Below are 20000 nucleotides of genomic sequence, written 5' to 3' on the forward strand. Positions count from 1 at the left end.
AGACTGGTAAAAGCATCAAGGATTATCAATACCTCGGCACAGTCATTAACCAAAATGGAGACAGTAGTCAAGAAATCAGAAGAAGGCTAGGACTGGGGAGGGCAGTTATGACAGAACTAGAAAAGGTCCTCAAATGCAAAGATGTATCACTGAACACTAAAGTCAGGATCATTCAGACCATTACCAATCTTTATGTATGGATGTGAAAGTTGGACAGTGAAAAAAGCAGACAGAAAAATCAACTCATTTGAAATGTGATGTTGGAGGAGAGCTTTGCACATAACGTGGACTGCGAAAAAGGCAACTGATTGGGTGTTACAACAAATTAAACCAGAACTATCACTAGAAGCTAAAATGATGAAACTGAGGTTATCATACTTTCGACACATCATGAGAAGACACGATTCACTAGAAAAGGCAATAATGCTGGGAAAAACAGAAGGGAGCAGAAAAAGAGGAAGGGCAAACAAGAGATGGATTGATTCCATAAAGGAAGCCACAGACATGAATTTACAAGATCTGAACAGGTTCACGACAGATGCTGTTGGAGGTCGCTGATTCATAAGGTCGCCATAAGTCGTAGTCATCTTGAAGGCACATAACAACAAGATAGTGGAAAAATAATGAACTCGAATCAATACTGCCTGTTAGGTCGACAGAATGCTTTCAAATCGGCACCGGTCAACGGATCCCATCCCTAGTGTAGCCACAGGCAAAAGTGGACGTGACTTTGTACCATAGCCCTATGGTTCCAACCACATAAAGGCCAGAGGTTTCAACACCCCCCCACCCACCCCCACAGCTTCTTCTCCATCCAAGCAAGCAAGAGGTATTCCAGCCAGGAGAAAGCACTCAAGGAAAGCACAAAGCAGAGCTGACGAGGGGCACAGCCTGGTGTCTGCAGAGAATCTTGAGGGCCAGGCAGAGAGGTCTTGAGGGCCACATCTGGCCTCCTGGCCTGAGGTTCCCCACCCCAGGTTAGAGTGTGTCAGAGCAGGAGTGGAGAGACCCACATTCAAATCTCTTGCTGCCATGAAACTCACTGGGTAACCTCACTGGGCCCAGTCCTTTTCTCTCAGCCTAATCAACCTCACAAGTTTGTTGTGAGGATAACATGGGGGGGGGAACTACTTTCACTACCTTGAGGTCCTTGAACGAAAGGCGAGATATAAATATATAAAACCAGTACTTTCATGGTCTTATTGTAGAAGGTTGTCTTACTGCAAATCGTTCTAAGTAAGGTTATGGCGTTCTTATCCTTTCTAGAGCAAATTCACATTTCTTTCTTTAGAGCCAGCTACAAGGGAAGACACTTGAAAGTCCTTGAAATTAAAGCTCAGCTGCTGGATTTGCTCATACTCTAATGAAACTATGTGCTGCCCTAACCCTCGTGTAGGCAGCCAGGGAGTTCTTTTAACATTTTATTTGCAACCTCTTCTATTACTGAAGAGGCAACTTGCTTTTAGCTAGATTACAGTGTTTCTCAACTGGTGTGCCTCCGCATGTTGTTGGACCACAATTCCCATCTTTCCTGACCATTGGCAATGCTGGCTGAGGCTGATGGGAGTTGTGGTCCAACAACATCTGGAGGCACACCGGTTGAGAAACACTGAGCTAGAACTTTAAAACGTATGTTCGCTTGCTTCCTCAGCATGTAGTACAAATGTGAAAGAAGCCCCTGATTCATTAGCATTTTCCTTCCCATTGTGGTCTTGGGGACTGTTTTAAAAAATGAACTGGAATGGCAGTTTCATTCATTAATTTAGATTTTATTAATCCTAACCTTTTTTTCAGGTGTTGCATATATGGTCTCCTTTTCCATTTTATCCTCACAACAATCCTGCAAAGTAGGTGATGCTAAAGCAGGGATGCTGGCTGAGGAGAGTTGGAGCCTAACAACATCTGGTGCCCCATCTCTGGGCTAACAGATAGCAACTGTTCCAAGGTGATCCAGTGAGATTTATGATGTCAGTGGGGTGGAGAAGTTTGTAGAAGCTACGTTTCCCTGGATTCTGACACTCTATTCATCAGACCACACCTGTTAAAAATTTAAGAACCAGTGGGGTACATTACTGCTCTTTCATGCCAGCTGTTGATTCTGAAAATGCCTTGCTAGTACCAACATCCTTTTTTCAGTGGGTGTTGCTGTGCTTTATTTAGCTTTGCGCCATTCAAGTGAGCTTTGCCGTGAGTCATTTAAACGCACAGGAATCCACAGAACTTCAGCTGTTGCCAAACATTCCAGAATAGCTCTCATGCCCTGGAACAAGCTCTGGATTACAAGATATTTTTCTGTCTGCTCATTCAGCAATAGACGTTTATTTGGAGGCCTCTTGACCTTGACAAAGTGAAAGATCCCTCAAAAGGATCACAAGGACAAATCACAGATCCTTAGAGTTTAAAGACCTGTTCCTTGACAGCCCGGCTTCTCCACACACCCTCTTCTGCTGTTGTCACTGCCTCTACTCCTTTCTCTGCATTTTTTTTTTAATTTTTGGCACATTTTTTGCCCATGCACCAAATCCAAGGGTCTTGTTTCCTTGTGATACAATACCTGCCTGCACACCTAAACACACTTTTCCTTAACTTTCATTCTTTATTTCAAAGACACACAAAATAAAAGCAATTTGTGAAAGTGCAGAAAAGAGAAAAACAATTATGCAGTGCAAGGGATTAGGAACTTTTTCTGATGTTCCCCTGAAATTAACATTTTTTAAAAATTGGTATCTAATTCAGTGTAGGCCTATGGTTTCATGTCTTATTTTATTTTAAAAAGACTGTCCTGAAAGCATTCACAATCAGATAAAGGAAAGGGAGATGTACTTCACTCGTGAATGCTGTGGAGAACCCCAGGTGGCAAAACTATCAGCTACAGTAGACCTTACATTGAATCAGCCACAGAAGCCTTGCAAAGTAAGTCCACAAATTGACAAGACATGGGTATTTTTACTAGCCTGCTGTCTACCAGTTCATAGTTGTGGCTGGGGTAGAGTCTCCAAGATTGTGCCAATGTTCTAAGAGGATGGCAAGATTTATTTATTTTTTAGAGTGGTTCCATCTTGGCTTTATTGGCCACTCTAGGACAACAGACTTCACTTCCACCCCAAGGGCTACTGCATGCATGACACAGACACATTCCAGGCTAGAGGTTATCAAAGTATAAATAAATTTGACCTGCTTGAGAAGGTCCTATATAACCCCTTTTTCTATTCTTGGAAATACCTTTATCTCCTATTTGAAGCATCTAGTTTAGATGGAGTACACATGCCAAACATCTCTGCCATTTTGTATGATCCTGTCTCAAGGAACTATATTGTGAATTGATAGGCTGAGAGCTACAAAAATGGCTGCATCAGTATATTTAGCAATGTGTTAACAGACGCATAGTCCAGGCAACAATGTGTTAACGTGAAGCAGTAGAGCTTTACGAGACCCAGGACTATCACAGACCAAGTCATCTAAAGTACAGGTCCATAAGAAACGTAGGCCAGATCCGCACCGGACATTTGAAACACTCTTATACCACTTTAAATGGTCATGGCTCCCCTAAAGAATCATGAGATCTGTAGCTGGTTAAAGGTGTTGAGAGTTGTTAGGAGACCCCCTATTCCCCTCACAGAGCTACAATCCCCAGAGTTCCCTGGAAAGAGGCTGTAAAACCACTCAGAAATGTACCTCTGTGAGGGGAACTTTTAGCACCTTTAACAAACTATAGTTCCCAGGATTCTTGGGGGAACCCATGACTGTTAAAGTTGTATAATGGTGCTTTAAATGTATGGTATGGCCTTACACTGGAATTCCCGTGATGATTATGCTCTACCTCCACTGCCAGAGGCAGTATATCTCTGAATACCAGTTGCTGGAAACTGCAGGAGGGGAGCGTGCTCTTGTGTTGGGGTTCTGCTTGTGGGCTTCCCATGAGCAATGGGTTGGCCACTGTGAGAACAGGAAGCTGGACTAGATGGGCCTTTGGCCTGATTCAGCAGGACTCTTCTTATGTTCACTCTAGAGTCAGCCCAACCAGTTTGGGACCCCACCAATCCACAGGCCCGCTGTAAATGTCAGGCCTCTAGGACAGGCAACCTATGGCCCTAAATCTAATTTCATGCAGGGTGCAGGAGGGGGAACATGGGGGGGGGAAAGGTTAGCAGAGAGAGAGAGAGAGAGAGAGAGAGAGAGAGAGAGAGAGAGAGAGAGAGAGAGAGAGAGAAAGAGAAGAGAAGAGAAGAGAAGGGGGTGGCAGAAAGAAAAAGGGAGCACCCAGCCCCATCTACCACTGGCTCTAGCCTTCCCCACCACCAGCTTGTGGCCCTCAACAGATTGCCCCCAATGCAATACGGCCCTCGACAGAAAAAACATTCCCATGAAAATTTGTCAGCATTACTCCTGATAAACACATTTTCATATGCCGTTTTGAGTAATAAACAATTTCAGTATTATTTTACATGGAAGATAAGGCTACCAATGGCTACTAGCCATGATGGATATGCTCTGACCCTGTGGTTGGGCGGAGCATGCTTCTGAGTACCAGTTATTGGAAACCACAGGAGGGGAGCGCGTTCTTGTGCTCAGGTCCTGTTTGTGGATTTTCCATGGGCATCTGGTTGACCACTGTGAGAACAAAATACTGGACTAGATGGGCCACTGGCCTCATCCAGTAGATTCTTATGTTTTTATTTCTACTAATATATACATCTTTATGCAATTTCCCCTTAATTTATATACATTCTTGTTTATATTGTTTGGCTGGAGGACTGCATTGCAAAATTCAGAGAGGCGCGAACTTCAAAGGATTAGCTGTTTCAGTTCACATACTGGGTATTCATCACCACTCCCATTCAGCGTAGACCTAATGAAGTTAATGGACATGACTAACTTTGATTCATTCATTTCAATGGTTGTACTCTGAATAGGAGTTAATTGACTACCACCCAGTGGTTTAAGATGTGCAAATTAGGTAGTTTCTTATTAAAATGCAAACAAAAATGAATTTCTCCTCTATCCGTAGACATGGTAAGAAATCCCTGACAAGCAACTCCCACAGAATGGCAATAATGTATGAAGGCCTGTTCAAAACTCATAAAACAAGGAGCTTTAGTCTCCTTTTGTTTGCACCTGTATGAATTCAGAATTATAATAATAATAATAGTAAAATTTTATTTCTAAGCCGCCTATCTGGCCGAATTAACGGCCACTCTAGGCGGCGTACATAAAATTAAAATACAACATATAAATACAAATATAACATCAGTCTCTAATTAATCTACCCCCCACATCTTTACAGACTAAAACCAGATTACCCAGGAGTCCCATAGGCCCGCCTAAACAGCCAAGTTTTCAATCCTCGGCGGAAACCTACCAAGGAGGGGGCATGGCGAAGGTCATATGGTAGAGAATTCCAAAGGGTGGGAGCCACAATCGAAAATGCCCTCTCTCTGGTCCGCACCAGCCTAGCTGTTTTAACTGTCTCAGTAACCTATTAGAATTCTTTGAGAGTGTCAACAAGCATATAGATAGAGGTGATCCAGTGGACATAGTGTACTTAGACTTTCAAAAAGCGTTTGACAAGGTACCTCACCAAAGACTTCTGAGGAAGCTTAGCAGTCATGGAATAAGAGGAGAGGTCCTCTTGTGGATAAGGAATTGGTGAAGAAGCAGAAAGCAGAGAGTAGGAATAAACGGACAGTTCTCCCAATGGAGGGCTGTAGAAAGTGGAGTCCCTCAAGGATCGGTATTGGGACCTGTACTTTTCAACTTGTTCATTAATGACCTAGAATTAGGAGTGAGCAGTGAAGTGGCCAAGTTTGCTGACGACACTAAATTGTTCAGGGTTGTTAAAACAAAAAGGGATTGCGAAGAGCTCCAAAAAGACCTCTCCAAACTGAGTGAATGGGCGGAAAAATGGCAAATGCAATTCAATATAAACAAGTGTAAAATTATGCATATTGGAGCAAAAAATCTGAATTTCACATATACGCTCATGGGGTCTGAACTGGCGGTGACCGACCAGGAGAGAGACCTCGGGGTTGTAGTGGACAGCATGATGAAAATGTCGACCCAGTGTGCGGCAGCTGTGAAAAAGACAAATTCCATGCTAGCAATAATTAGGAAAGGTATTGAAAATAAAACAGCCGATATCATAATGCTGTTGTATAAATCTATGGTGCGGCCGCATTTGGAATACTGTGTACAGTTCTGGTCGCCTCATCTCAAAAAGGATATTATAGAGTTGGAAAAGGTTCAGAAGAGGGCAACCAGAATGATCAAGGGGATGGAGCGACTCCCTTACGAGGAAAGGTTGCAGCATTTGGGGCTTTTTAGTTTAGAGAAAAGGCGGGTCAGAAGAGACAGAAGTGTATAAAATTATGTATGGCATTGAGAAAGTGGATAGAGAAAGGTTCTGCTCCCTCTCTCATAATACTAGAACTCGTGGACATTCAAAGAAGCTGAATGTTGGAAGATTCAGGACAGACAAAAGGAAGTACTTCTTTACTCAGTGCATAGTTAAACTATGGAATTTGCTCCCACAAGATGCAGTAATGGCCACCAGCTTGGACGGCTTTAAAAGAAGATTAGACAAATTCATGGAGGACAGGGCTATCAATGGCTACTAGCCGTGATGGCTGTGCTGTGCCACCCTACTCAGAGGCAGCATGCTTCTGAAAACCAGTTGCCGGAAGCCTCAGGAGGGGAGAGTGTTCTTGCACTCGGGTCCTGCTTGCGAGCTTCCCCCAGGCACCTGGTTGGCCACTGTGAGAACAGGATGCTGGACTAGATGGGCCACTGGCCTGATCCAGCAGGCTCTTCTTATGTTCTTATGTTCTTATGTTCTTAAGTGGTGGGACCGAGAGAAGGTCTTGTGAGGCTGATCTCGTCAGGCGGCATATTTGGTGATGCTGGAGGTGCTCCTTTAGATAAACTGGACAGAAACCGTGTAGGGCTTTAAAAGTTAACACCAACACCTTGAATTGGGTCCGGTAAACAACTGGTAGCCAGTGTAGATCTTCTAATACTGGAGTGATATGATCACAAAACAAGAGGACTTCACCTTCCTATGAGGCATGTTTCTCTTCAGACTTTGCCCTGACATCAACGTATTTATTTAAACTTTTTCCCTGACCATTTAACCACTGATCATTAATTCCAACTTAACAGCTCCAGTGCAGAGCAGTAACATAGTGGCAAATTCAGAAGTGCAGGGTCCCTTCATGATAGTCACAGACACACCCCATTCTAAGAATATACAACCTTCTAAGATTGTAGAACAATCTGACAAGGCTTGAATTCTGCTTTCTGCTTCTCTGTCACCATTTGCCTGTCTTTTCTTGTCAGAGATATTGCTTGAATTACTGAATTCAGAATTCAGTGTCTACACGTTTATCTCCTGCTACTCCCAAATTTCTTGATGATGTAGATGGGATGCTATCACCAGGATTCACTCCGTCGTCTTCTGAAGTTACAGAATTCTCACTCTCCACAACGTGTCGTTTTGAAGTAGGAACTAATAAAGGCTTACTTGCAATTGACACTCATTGGGGCCTGCATAACTGACTCAGAAAGCCCTACAGCAATAAAAAAACAAACAAACTTATTTTTGACTGCTGGGTGCATAGGTTTATCTCCCCTTCTCCACTCTCTTTCTCTGGCAGCATTTTTGCTGCTGGGCTAATACAAAGCAGGAAAGGACAAGGAAACCTGTTAGAAGACCAACACACTTCCCTTTCATGTTGATTGGCTCATAGGATGCTGGAGACATAGGGGTCCTGCTGGGACCTGGCTACCCAAAAAGTAAGGGGACTAAGACCCCCAAAGACCCTGGACAACTACATCCCTAGTGCATGGTAAAACACTGTCTGTTAGAAAGAAACCAGTCTTCAACTTTAAAAACTGTTTTTTAAAGAAGAAGGAACACCTTCTCCGTTTTCCAACAAACTACACACATCCAATGCATATTTCTTCACTGTACATGAATGTGGTACTCACTGTGAGAAGCATAAAGACCCTCTGTTGCCTTATCTTCATTCCCATCGAACTCTCTGCTGGCCAGCTGCCTGTTGGCAGTCTCCAGTCTCTCTACACAGAAAGGGGAAACAGCTTAAGATATATATATATATATATATATATGCGCGCGCACACACACACACACGTATGTATATAAAACTGAAGGCCAACTTCAGAAAATAAGAGGAATGCCAGCTGCTGTGATATAAAAAGAATTTTGGGAAAGTGGAGCAGTTTATACTACAATGAAAAAACAGGAGATTATACTGAAAAACAGGGAAGGCCAACCTGCATTTGTTGTTTGTTTGTTTTGAAAGGGGGTGAGCTCTATTCTGTAGCCAATGATCTGGGGACTGAAAGTATATTTCACTACACAGACAAACCTTCTTATGGATCTCAGGCTCTCTCATGATTGGTACCATCTAGCGGTCACGATTTCACAATTATGGAACACCATGGACTAACATGCAAAATCCAAACAACTGGGCTCTGCTGCCCTGGGCTCCTACTGGGAGAAAGGGTGGGATGTAACTGTTTTGTTTTAATATGTTTTTAAAGACGTTTTGTTTTAATATATCTTAATCTCTGTTTTTATGATGTTTTAGAGTGTTTTCAGTGTTTTTGTTTGCCGTCCTGGACACCTACTGGGAGGAAGGATGGGATATAAATCTTAATAAAACAAACAAACAACTGCAATATTAAAATGTGGACGCTCTCTCTCTTTGTTTTTTACAACGCCTTTTTTTTTTTAAAAAAAAATTCTTATACGAGAACTGTTAAAATTTGGTAACGCTAATCGAGGCTAGAGAAAATTGCTTTGATCTGGCCCAGTTAGCCATCCATGCTATAAGAAAGGTGTGGGGAAACCTTTAGCCCCACAGATGTTGCTGAACTACAACTCCTATCATTATTCATCATTATGAAGTTCCAGGTTGCCTAAAGGAGGCAGTTGTAAGGCCTTTGTTAAAAAAGCCCTCCCTGGACCCCTCCATAATGGATAATTACCGGCCAGTGTCCAATATTCCATTTTTGGGTAAGGTAATAGAGCATGTGGTGGCCTCCCAGCTCCAGGGATTCTTGGATGAAACAGATTATCTGGATCCACTTCAATCTGGTTTCAGGCCTGGTTATGGGACAGAGACGGCTTTGGTCGCCTTGGTGGACGACCTATGCAGAGAACTGGACAGGGGGAGTGTATCCCTGTTGGTTCTGCTGGACCTCTCAGCGGCTTTTGATACCATCGACCATGGTATTCTTCTGGGCCGCCTTGCTGGGATGGGACTCGGGGGCACTGTTTTGCAGTGGCTCCATTCCTTCCTGGAGGGACGAACCCAGAAAGTGGTGCTGGGGGATTCCTGTTCGACCCCTTGGCCATTGGCCTGTGGGGTCCCTCAGGGCTCAGTTTTATTCCCTATGCTATTTAACATCTACATGAAACCGCTAGGAGAGGTTGTCCGGGGGTTTGGGGTTCGGTGCCATCAGTATGCTGATGACACCCAACTCTATGTCTCCTTTCCACCTAATTCCAAGGAAACTGTCTCGGTTTTAAACCAGTGTCTGGCATCAGTGGTGGACTGGATGAGGGTGAACAAATTGAAGCTTAATCCAGACAAGACAGAGGTGCTCCTGGTCAGTCGTAAGGCGAATCAGGGAATAGGGATACAGCCTGTGCTGGATGGGGTTACACTCCCCCTGAAGACACAGGTTTGCAGTTTGGGTGTGCTCCTGGACTCAGCATTAAATTTGGAGGCCCAGGTTTCTGCGGTGGCCAGGAGAGCTTTTGCACAATTAAGATTAGTGCGCCAACTGCGCCCGTTCCTTGAGCTGTCTGATCTGACCACGGTGACACATGCCTTAGTTACATCCCGTTTAGATTACTGTGACGCACTCTACGTGGGGCTGCCTCTGAAGACTGTTCGGAAACTTCAGTTGGTACAACGTGCTGCAGCCAGAATGTTAACTGGGGCTGGTTACAGGGACCATACTACCCCCCTGTTAAAAAAGCTCCACTGGTTGCCAGTCTGTTTCCGGACACAATTCAAAGTGCTGGTGTTGATCTATAAAGCCCTATACGGCTTAGGTCCAGGCTATTTATCAGACCGTATCTCCCTGTATGAGCCTGCCCGGGCCCTGAGATCCTCAGGAGAGGCCCTTCTCTCAATACCCACATCTTCTCAAGTACGACTAGTGGGGACGCATGAGAGGGCCTTCTTGGTGGCTGCCCTTAGGCTTTGGAATTCCCTTCCTAGGGAGGTAAGAATGACCCCCTCTTTGCAGTCCTTCCGCCGACAAGCAAAGACCTTCCTATTCCAACAAGCCTTTGGAATTGAAGGCTGATAGGGCGTGAAGGGTGCTGCATTGCTAATGTCTATTATATCATTTTTAAACTAGTTTGAACTTTTTTAGCTATATGTGTGTATGGTTTTAATATTGGAAATAGTTTAATCTTATTTTAATGTAGACTTTGTATGTTTTTAATTATATGTATTTTTTATCTGGAAGCCGCCATGAGTTCCAGTTTTGGAAAAATGGCGGGGTATAAATAAAGATGATGATGATGATGATGATGATGATGATGTATTTAATTTAATTGGAAACAGAAGATGGAGAAGTTCCATACTTTCTGCAAAAACAAGACCAGGAGCAGACTGCGGTACAGATCATGAACTGATTGCATCGAAAATCAGAGTAAAGCTAAAGAAGAACAACAAAGCAATCATAATGCCAAAATACAATTTAAATAACATCCCAGAAGCATATAAAGATCAAATAAGGAACAGGTTTGAGGCTTTAAACTTAGTTGACAGAGAACCAGAAGAACTATGGACTGAAGTCAGTCTCATGATCAGGGAAGAATGCAAAAAGACAATACCTCTTGTTAAAAAGAGAGAAAGACCTCAATGGATGACTGAAGAAACTCTTAAAATGGTTAAAGAGAGAAGGAAAGCAAAAGCAAAAGGAGAGAGAAACAAAGTCAGAACTCTAAATGCAACTATACTAGTACGTAGGGACAAAGAGAATGATTACAATAGTTATTGTATAGAAACAGAAGAGGACAACAAAAAGGGAAGAACAAGAGCCCTATTCCAAAAGATTAGAGAAATGAAAGGGAAATTTAAACCAAGAGTAGGGATGTTGAATAATCAACAGGGGAACACACTGACTGACCGAGATGAAATAAAAGGAAGATGGAAGCAATACAATGAAGAACTCTATAAAAGAGATGACAGGATGACAGATTCATTCACGGAGGAACCATATGATGAAGAACCAGAAATTTTAGAATGTGAGGTGAAAGCTGCTCTTAAAATTCTTGGAAGAAACAAATCACCAGGAACAGATAGCATACCAATAGAGTTGCTACAAGCTACTGAGACTGAATCTGTCCAAATTTTGACAAGAATTTGTCAAGAAATATGGAAAACTAAACAATGGCCCACAGACTGGAAGCGTTCAATATATATCCTACTTCCAAAGAAAGGGGATCCCAGAGAATGCAGTAATTACCGAACTATTGCCTTAATATGCCATGCAAGTAAAGTAATGCTCAAGATTCTACAACAAAGGCTCTTACCATATATGGAGCGAGAAATGCCAGATGTCCAAGCTGGATTTAGAAAGGGAAGAGGCACCAGAGATCATATTGCAAACATATGTTGGATAATGGAACGGACCAAGGAATTTCAGAAGAAAATCACCCTGTGCTTTATAGACTACAGCAAGGTCTTTGACTGTGTAGATCATGAAAAACTATGGAATGCTTTAAAAGAAATGGGGGTGCCACAGCATCTGATTGTCCTGAGGCGCAACCTATACTCTGGACAAGAGGCTACTGTAAGGACAGAATATGGAGAAACCAATTGGTTCCCCATTGGAAAGGGTGAGAAACAGGGTTGTATTTTACCACCCTATTGGTTTAATCTGTACGCAGAACATATCATACGGAAAGCGGGATTGGACCAAGATGAAGGAGGTGTGAAAATTGGAGGGAGAAACATGAATAATTTAAGATATGCAGACGATACCATACTACTAGCAGAAACCAGTAATGATTTGAAACGAATGCTGATGAAAGTTAAAGAGGAAAGCACAAAAGCAAAACTACAGCTGAACGTCAAGAAGACTAAAGTAATGACAACAGAAGATTTATGTAACTTTACAGTTGACAATGAGGACATTGAACTTGTCAAGGATTATCAATACCTCGGCACAGTCATTAACCAAAATGGAGACAATAGTCAAGAAACCAGAAGAAGGCTAGGACTGGGTAGGGCAGCTGTGAGAGAAGTGGAAAAGATCCTCAAATGCAAAGATGTATCATTGAACACCAAAGTCAGGATCATTCAGACCATGGTATTCCCGATCTCTATGTATGGATGTGAAAGTTGGACAGTGAAAAAGGCAGATAAGAGAAAAATCAACTCATGTGAAATGTGGTGTTGGAGGAGAGCTTTGCACATACCATGGACTGCGAAAAAGACAAATTGGGTGTTAGATCAAATTAAACCAGAACTATCACTTGAAGCTAAAATGTTGAAACTTAAGGTTATCATACTTTGGACACATAATGAGAAGACATGATTCACTAGAAAAGACAATAATGCTGGGAAAAACAGAAGGGAGTAGAAAAAGAGGAAGGCCAAATAAGAGATGGATTGATTCCATAAAGGAAGCCCCAGACCTGAACTTACAAGATCTGAGCAGGGTGGTTCATGACAGATGCCCTTGGAGGTCGCTGATTCATAGGGTCGCCAAAAGTCATAATCGACTTGAAGGCACATAACAACGACAACATGTATTTATTTATTTATTTATTAAATTTATATCCCACTCTTCCTCCCAGTAAGGGCCTAGGGTGGCAACCAAAAAAAGCACTGAAAACACTAAAACATCATAAAAGCTGACTTTAAAATATATTAAAACAAAACATCTTTAAAAACATATTGACACAAAACATCTTTTTTGAAAAGCTTTAAAAACATCTTTTTATAAAAGCAATTCCAACAGACTGGGATAAGGTCCCTGCGTAAAAGTCTTGTTGAAAAATAAAGGTCTTCAGTAGGTGCCGAGAGCCAGTGTGGTGTAGTGGTTAAGGTGCTGGACTACAACCTCGGAGACCAGGGTTCGAATCCCCACACAGCCATGAAGCTCACTGGGTGACCTTGGGCCAGTCACTGCCTCTCAGCCTCAGAGGGAGGCAATGGTAAACCACCTCTGAATACCGCTTACCATGAAAACCCTATTCATAGGGTCGCCATAAGTAGGGATCGACTTGTCGGCAGTCCATATCCTGTATCAGTAGGTGCCAAAAAGATAACAGAGATGGCACCTGTCTAATATTTAAGGGGAGGGAATTCCAAATCATCCATTGTCATCCACTGGGCATTGGCCATGCTTCCTAGGGCTGATGGGAACTGTAGTTCAGCAACATCTGGAGGGATGAAGGCTCCCAATGTGAATGGAATATAAAGCCAAGGACCAATAGTAGGACCAGCAACATCTGGCTTACAATCCACACTTGTTTTCCTAAACTATCTTTCCCCAAGCTTCTGCCCTCCAGATGTTCTTGGATGACAACATCTCATCATCCCTCACAACTGGCCATGCTGACTGGGGCTAATAGGAGCTGGGAGTCCAGAACATTTGGAGGGTATCAGTTTCGCAAAGGCTGTCGCAAACCATAATTAACATTAACTACAGTTTTTGGCTTGAATACAAACAAATCACTTTGGTTTACTGAAAACGGGGTTGTAGTCAACTAGGTCCTACTCAGAGTAGACCCACTGAAATTAACTAACTTAAGTGCTTTTCGTTGTTTGTTTGTATATGTTTTTGTATTTTTATTATGATATATTGTATTTTATTTTGTTTGTTCACCGCCCTGAGAGCTATTTCGCTAAGGGCGGTATATAAATTGAAATAATAAATAAATAAATAAATAAATAAGTTATTGATGTCTATTAACTTCGGTGGATCTACTCTGAGTAGGACTAGTATAGTACTCAGAAACAAAAGAGTTCAACCTCCACCTTGTGACCCTTCCAGACGAAGAGTCCAAGGCTGCTCAGGTTTGTTCCCAGAACAGTAAACTATGGTTTAGCGTTACATCTGAAGTAGAGCTGGGACAGTCACTGAGGGCACCACTTTTCAGAGTTTAAGGGAGAGAGACAGTTAAGTACAGATTTCCAACCAGACCCAGAACCTCCTTCTTTGGCAGCCCTACCAAAAATAACTCTCCTAAAGCTGTAACAGGAAACAGTTTACCCAGTTAGAGTCTCTGACGTGGCAATCTGGAATTTGATAGTTTAGGAACAAAACAGAAATGCAATGAAAAAAATACATATCAAAAGACCTTTTGTAAAAAGGACATACCACGTAAGTCCCTGTTGAAATCATGGAGCCGTCTGATTTCACCTTCTAGCTTGTTACGCATTGCCTTGTCTAGTGACTCTCTCTTGGTGGTCATCTTCACCAGATCTTCATATGCTTCTGAAATCCTCTGAATTTCTATTTCAAACTAAAAAGAAAGTAAGAGAGACACTGAGCAACTTTCCATTAAAAGCTGGGCAAGATGCATTGGCATGAAACTTCTGAAAGAGAGGTTTGTGTGGAGCCCAGAAGTGTGTGCCAACTTTCACACTAGCACTGTACAGCAGGAAGAATTTTCCCTACAATGATGCCAAAGTGCAACTCCTCCACAGGCATTAATAATCCTGCTGCTGCTGAAGGCAATCAGTTCCCCACCCATCACAGAAGCAAGTGACCACAGCAACAAAAGGGACGTACCTCTGTGGCACAGTTCATGCTAGGCAGCAGACAGACCCAGCTTTAATCCTCAGCATTTCCTAACAGGGCTAGGAAAGACCTATCTGAAATCCTGGAAAGCCACTCCTGGTCAGAGGACTTCTACCAAGTCCAACCATTGGTTCATCAAGCTCATCACTGTCTATGTTGACTAGGAGTGGCTCTCCAGGCTTTCAGGCAGGAATCTTTCCTAGCCTTTCTTGGAGATGCTGGGGATTGAACTTCTGCATGCAAAGCAAGTGACGTCCCCTCCTACGAAGGGGGTTATTGAGCAATAAAATACCCCATTTTTGCACTGGGAGCAAGATGGACCATTGGTCTGACTTGGTGTAAGGCAGCTTTCTACGTTCCTAAGGCCTCTGAGGAGCCACAGAATGGGGCTGAAGTTAGCCATGTCTGAAAATGTTGGATTCACCAATTTCATAGCCCTCCTTTTTTTTTAAGCCAAGCCCAGCTTGATGTTTTCCCCCATGCCACCATAGCATTTTTCTTGTGGATTCCGCCACTCATTTTCTTGTACAAATGGAAAATATTTCAATTGACCTCTGTCTCTTTACATATATTTGCTCACTTGGATACCTCTATTGTATCCAAGCACGGTTATCTGGCAACTGATGGAAGTATCTGTAATGCTGAAAATGCTTGATTGGTTTCCAGTCCTCAAGAACAGCTTGTGAACATCCATGCAAATTCTAGCGGGGACTCATACTCTTGTATTGGGGAGCAATGTATTGAACAAAATTCTAGGTCAAGATAATCTAAATTCTGCATAAAATTACCTAAATTTGCACACACCTCTTATTTCACACAAATTATTTCCATAAATTACATTGCAGTGAGTCACGGAGACAGGCAGGGAGAGACCTGCCCATTCTCCGTAGTCTGTTTCCAAGTTCCAGGCACTGTACACATATTTTTCAAATCTCCCATAAGAACTAGCAACTTGTTGAATAAAATAAAGTAAAATAAAATAACTGATGGTTGCACCTGCTCACTCAAGCTGCCTCTGTCTGATTTTTGGCAATTTCCATTTCTCAAAGAAGCCCCCTCATGTCAATCCCAGCCCTGATATGATCCCCAGGAGCGTGCAGGTGGCTGCAGGGGGGAGGAAGTGGTGCGACATCCATGTTGCACAAGTAGTCTTCCACTCAAACTTGAATGCAAGCCTAAGATTTTCCAGAGGCTGAATTCTACCACTGCTACTAAATTTGAAAGGATCCAGAATATTTATTTATTATTTGATTTATATCCCACCCTTCCTCCCAGCAGGAACCCAGAGCGGCAAACAAAAGCACTAAAAACACTTTAAAACATCATAAAAACAGACTTTAAAATACATTAAAACAAAACAACTTTAAAAACATTTTTTTTAAAAAAGCTTTGAAATTTTTTAAAAAAAGGTTAAAAAACATATTGTTTTAAAAAAAGGTTTAAAAACATATTAAAAAGCAATTCCAACACAGAAGCACACTGGGATAAGGTCTCAACTTAAAAGGCTTGTTGAAAGAGGAAGGTCTTCAATAGGCGCTGAAAAGATAACAGAGATGGCACCTGTCTAATATTTAAGGGTAGGGAGTTCCACAGGGTAGGAACTCAATATACTCAATCCCTCAGCATAATCAGAAGGCTGGAACATGTTGCCGTTTTTATCCATCCTGTGCCAAAGAAACGGTAGCCACAACCCTCGAGGAGACAGTTTTCTAGCTGGTTCTCTGTAAGGCTTTTATGCCAGTAGACAAATATGCTGTGCAGGTTTGGGCAAATGTGCCACTTTAAGTGTGGAAACATGCAATTGGACACTTCCCAGCGAGCAAAGAAGTGATAATTAAAAAGGACGGCAGACTAGCTAACAAAGCAAACCCCTGCCAGCTACTTTAGGAAAGAAAAATTTGCCGACAAAGGCTGGGGTCCCCTTTTTTTCTGGCAAGGGAAAGCCCACAGCTGTATAAACAGTGTTGGGTTAGAATTTGGCCAGCGTTCGAAACAACATCACTGTCTTACAGAAAGCCAGTCCATGTTCTGCAAAACAGTATCGTACACATTTATGATGAATTTTGCTATGGGGTCAGGTAAGAATAGTAATCAAACTCAGCATTTATACCACACTTTAGAGCAAGGGTGCCTAACCTGTGGCTCTCCAGATGTTGCTGAACTACAGTTTCCAACATTCCCTGACCGTTGGCCATGCTGATTGGGACCAATGGGCGTTGGAATCCAATAGTATCTGGAGGGCCACAGGTGAGCCATTCCTGCTTTAGAACCTTCAAAGCAGATAGTATCACTGTAAGCAACAGCAACCCTGGAAGGTACAGGAAGGCAGAATGGCATCTAAAGTCCACGGGTTATTTTTTTCTTATTCTTCCTTCCATCCTGGAATGTATAGCAGCACCCATATGGTTCCCAAGCGGTCTCCCATCCAGACACTGACCAAACATGGACCTGCTTAGCTTCAGCAAGGCAACGGCCTCATGTGCCTTCAGACCGTACCCTTGAATTGGAGGCTTCCCAGATCCCATGCCACTGCATTACATCAGTTCCATATTAGACATGTCCCTGAATTTCTCATATTCTGGACCAAACCAGGCAATGCTGTTCCTCCCACTCAGCGAGCTCAACAGTACCCTTTCGACGTGTCACCAAAGAGGATCAAGAAGCAAAGGCCGTTCCCACTCAATCACGCCACGCACCTTCTGAAGCTTATCCGCTTTCTCGTAATAGCTCTCCAGCTCCTTCTGCAGGGCCTCGTTGTCATCTGAGAGCATCTCCACCATTTGCTGGGCTCGTTGCACTATAGTAAATGCATCTGGTGTGAGCTGCTGCTGGCTCGGTGGAGTTGCAGGCAGAGATTGAGATGCCATGGCCATTGAGAAAGGCGGCAAAGATGCAGAGTGCAATGGGCCGGTAAGAGAGGAAGCCTGCGAGGACATCGGACTGTGCTGCTGTTGCATCTGCATTGAGGGAAAAGATGACTGGCACTGACGGCTAGATGGGGAAAAAAATAAGAGGTGGGGGATAAAGATCAGAACGCAAGAAGAGCCCTGTGGGACCTAGCCAATGGCCCATCTGGTCCAGCATCCTGTTCTCACAGTGGCCATCGAGATGCCTACAGTTAGGCTGCAAGCAGAACCTGAGCGCAACAGCAATTCTCCCCTCCTGCAGATATTCAGAAGCATGCAGCTTCCAGCTGTGGTAATAGCCATCATGGCTTGTAGCCATTGATAGCCTTATCCTCCATAAATTTGTCTAATCCTCTTTTAAAGCCTTCCAAGTTGATGGCCATCACTGCCTCTTCTGGGAGCGAATTCCATAGTTTAACTATGCACTGTCTTTTGTCTTTTCTGACTCTTTCTGTTCTGAATCCCAAGTGTGGATCCTGATGTAGCTAAAACAGCACCAACTATGCACAAGAGGGAGGTATCAACAGGCTTTTTAATACAAAATGCTTTTTTTGGACCCAAACAGTCCAATGAAAACTGAGCATGTTCTGTGGCCACAGAATGCTGTGTGTCTGTTGCAGGAAAACCAGGAGGGGAGGGCAAAGGGGAATGGAATAGAGTACCTAGAAAAGTGTAAGGCTTGTTGAAAGGAACCCTGAACGGGAGCACTCCACACCACGTTTTGTTGCACGTTTATAACGTTTTGTTATAATAATATTTGTTATTGATAATATTAAATAGCTGTATAGCGCCATGTACGTACAGAGTAACTTAATTTAAAAAAAGAAAAGAAAAAAGAAACAGTAGTAGTCTCTTTCCCAAGGACTTTACAATCCAACTTTCAGTAATTTGAGAGGCAACAAAGGAGAGGGGAAGGAAAGTGAGAGGTCAACATAACAAGGGACAAATATGGGCAAAGGCAGTTGTGCTTAGGGTTAGCTTTATATGCAGAGAAGAAAGAGTGGGATATAATTTTTCTCTCTGAAATTATCAATCCAGTAATGATGAATTCTATGAAATCTTATTGACCACTAGAAATCTTATTCAGCAACCTTGCTGGCTGCTGAAATTTCAGCAGGAATCACCCAAACTATTTTTGAGCATATCTCTGCAACAATAAGGGATGGCAACTTGATTTTTTAAAAAGAGAAAAGCTGAGACTCTCAGGAAACTGAATTCTGCAACTAATACTGCATTTTACACTTTGTCTGCACTCCTGTGGAACTACAACAAACACACAGTCCTATCTGTAACTAAAAAAAAAAAATGAACAGAACCAGGCCTTGTATTCTGTACTGAACAAGGAACTGCATTCTGCATAGGCTGGGGCTGAATTAGACATGGTCTTAAGTGATTATCTCAGCAAACATTTCGTTGTGATTTGTGTCGCTCCTTTTGATGTGCAGCTGTCAAATGTGTTACTCTTCAGGATGAAAAGTTCCTCCTCCTCTGTTTACAAACCACATTTGTCCCAGATCTGTCTCTGAAGCCTTTTCCTCTTATTGTATATATAAACTGCTAAGTGAAGCATCTCAGCCTGTCCCTACAAGGCACTCAGTGCACCTCACAGTAGCAAGCCAGTCCATTTTGGAATGAATAAACTCTCCCAGCCATGAAAGAAATCCACCCAATATCCAGTCTCTCAACAGAATATTTTTAAATAACTAACTCCAAACCAAATGTGAGGCAGGCTGTCCAGCATAAAGGATTTGAAAAACTGTCCTTGCCATTTGCTGATCCAACAACAAAAGGTGGCAAGCATCCAAAAGAAAAAAAGAAAAAAAGGGGGGGTAAACCCAAAATGCTTGAAAAAATATATTTATTATGACAAAAGCCCAACGTGTTTCAGCCACTCTGTGGTTTGGCCTTCGTCAGGGGATAAATGGGTCTAAAATATTCTGGTGTAGACTATAAGTGTGAGTTGGGTTCCCCCCCCTTTTTTTCTTTTTTCTTCTTGCCATTTGCTGCTCACCTAGGGCAAGTTGCCATTTCTCCTAGGAGAGCAGATGAATGGAAAGTATGCAAGCATCTGCTACAGTGTCATATTGCTTTCCTCCTAGTTGACTAGGATCCCCTTGAACATGAAAACAGTTGTGGAGATGCCTGAATCAGACTGGATCTGCAGTGTCAAGATGATGGTGTTAACGCTATCCCCATTCATTTTCCTGAAACAAATCACATTCTAATGCTGCTAATATAATAGCAGCATTAGAGCACAGAGAATCCAATCCCCACCCTCCAAGCTAGAATACAGGATGT

At 42.7% G+C, this 20000-nt stretch overlaps 1 protein-coding gene across 8 annotated transcripts in view; it reads right to left on the reverse strand.

Moving 5' to 3' along the window:
• AMOTL1 (angiomotin like 1) overlaps nt 1-20000 on the reverse strand; it is a 122695-nt gene that overhangs the window by 38976 nt on the left and 63719 nt on the right. For all 8 annotated transcript variants that reach the window (XM_061628785.1, XM_061628786.1, XM_061628789.1 and 5 more), the window contains 3 exons: nt 17493-17787; nt 14374-14518; nt 7984-8073 (listed from right to left, as the gene is read on the reverse strand). In XM_061628785.1, coding sequence (XP_061484769.1) covers nt 7984-8073; nt 14374-14518; nt 17493-17787 — 530 coding nt within the window. The remainder of the gene's footprint in view (nt 1-7983; nt 8074-14373; nt 14519-17492; nt 17788-20000) is intronic.

This window comes from Rhineura floridana, chromosome 5, assembly GCF_030035675.1.
Source record: "Rhineura floridana isolate rRhiFlo1 chromosome 5, rRhiFlo1.hap2, whole genome shotgun sequence".
Classification (NCBI taxonomy): domain Eukaryota; kingdom Metazoa; phylum Chordata; class Lepidosauria; order Squamata; family Rhineuridae; genus Rhineura; species Rhineura floridana.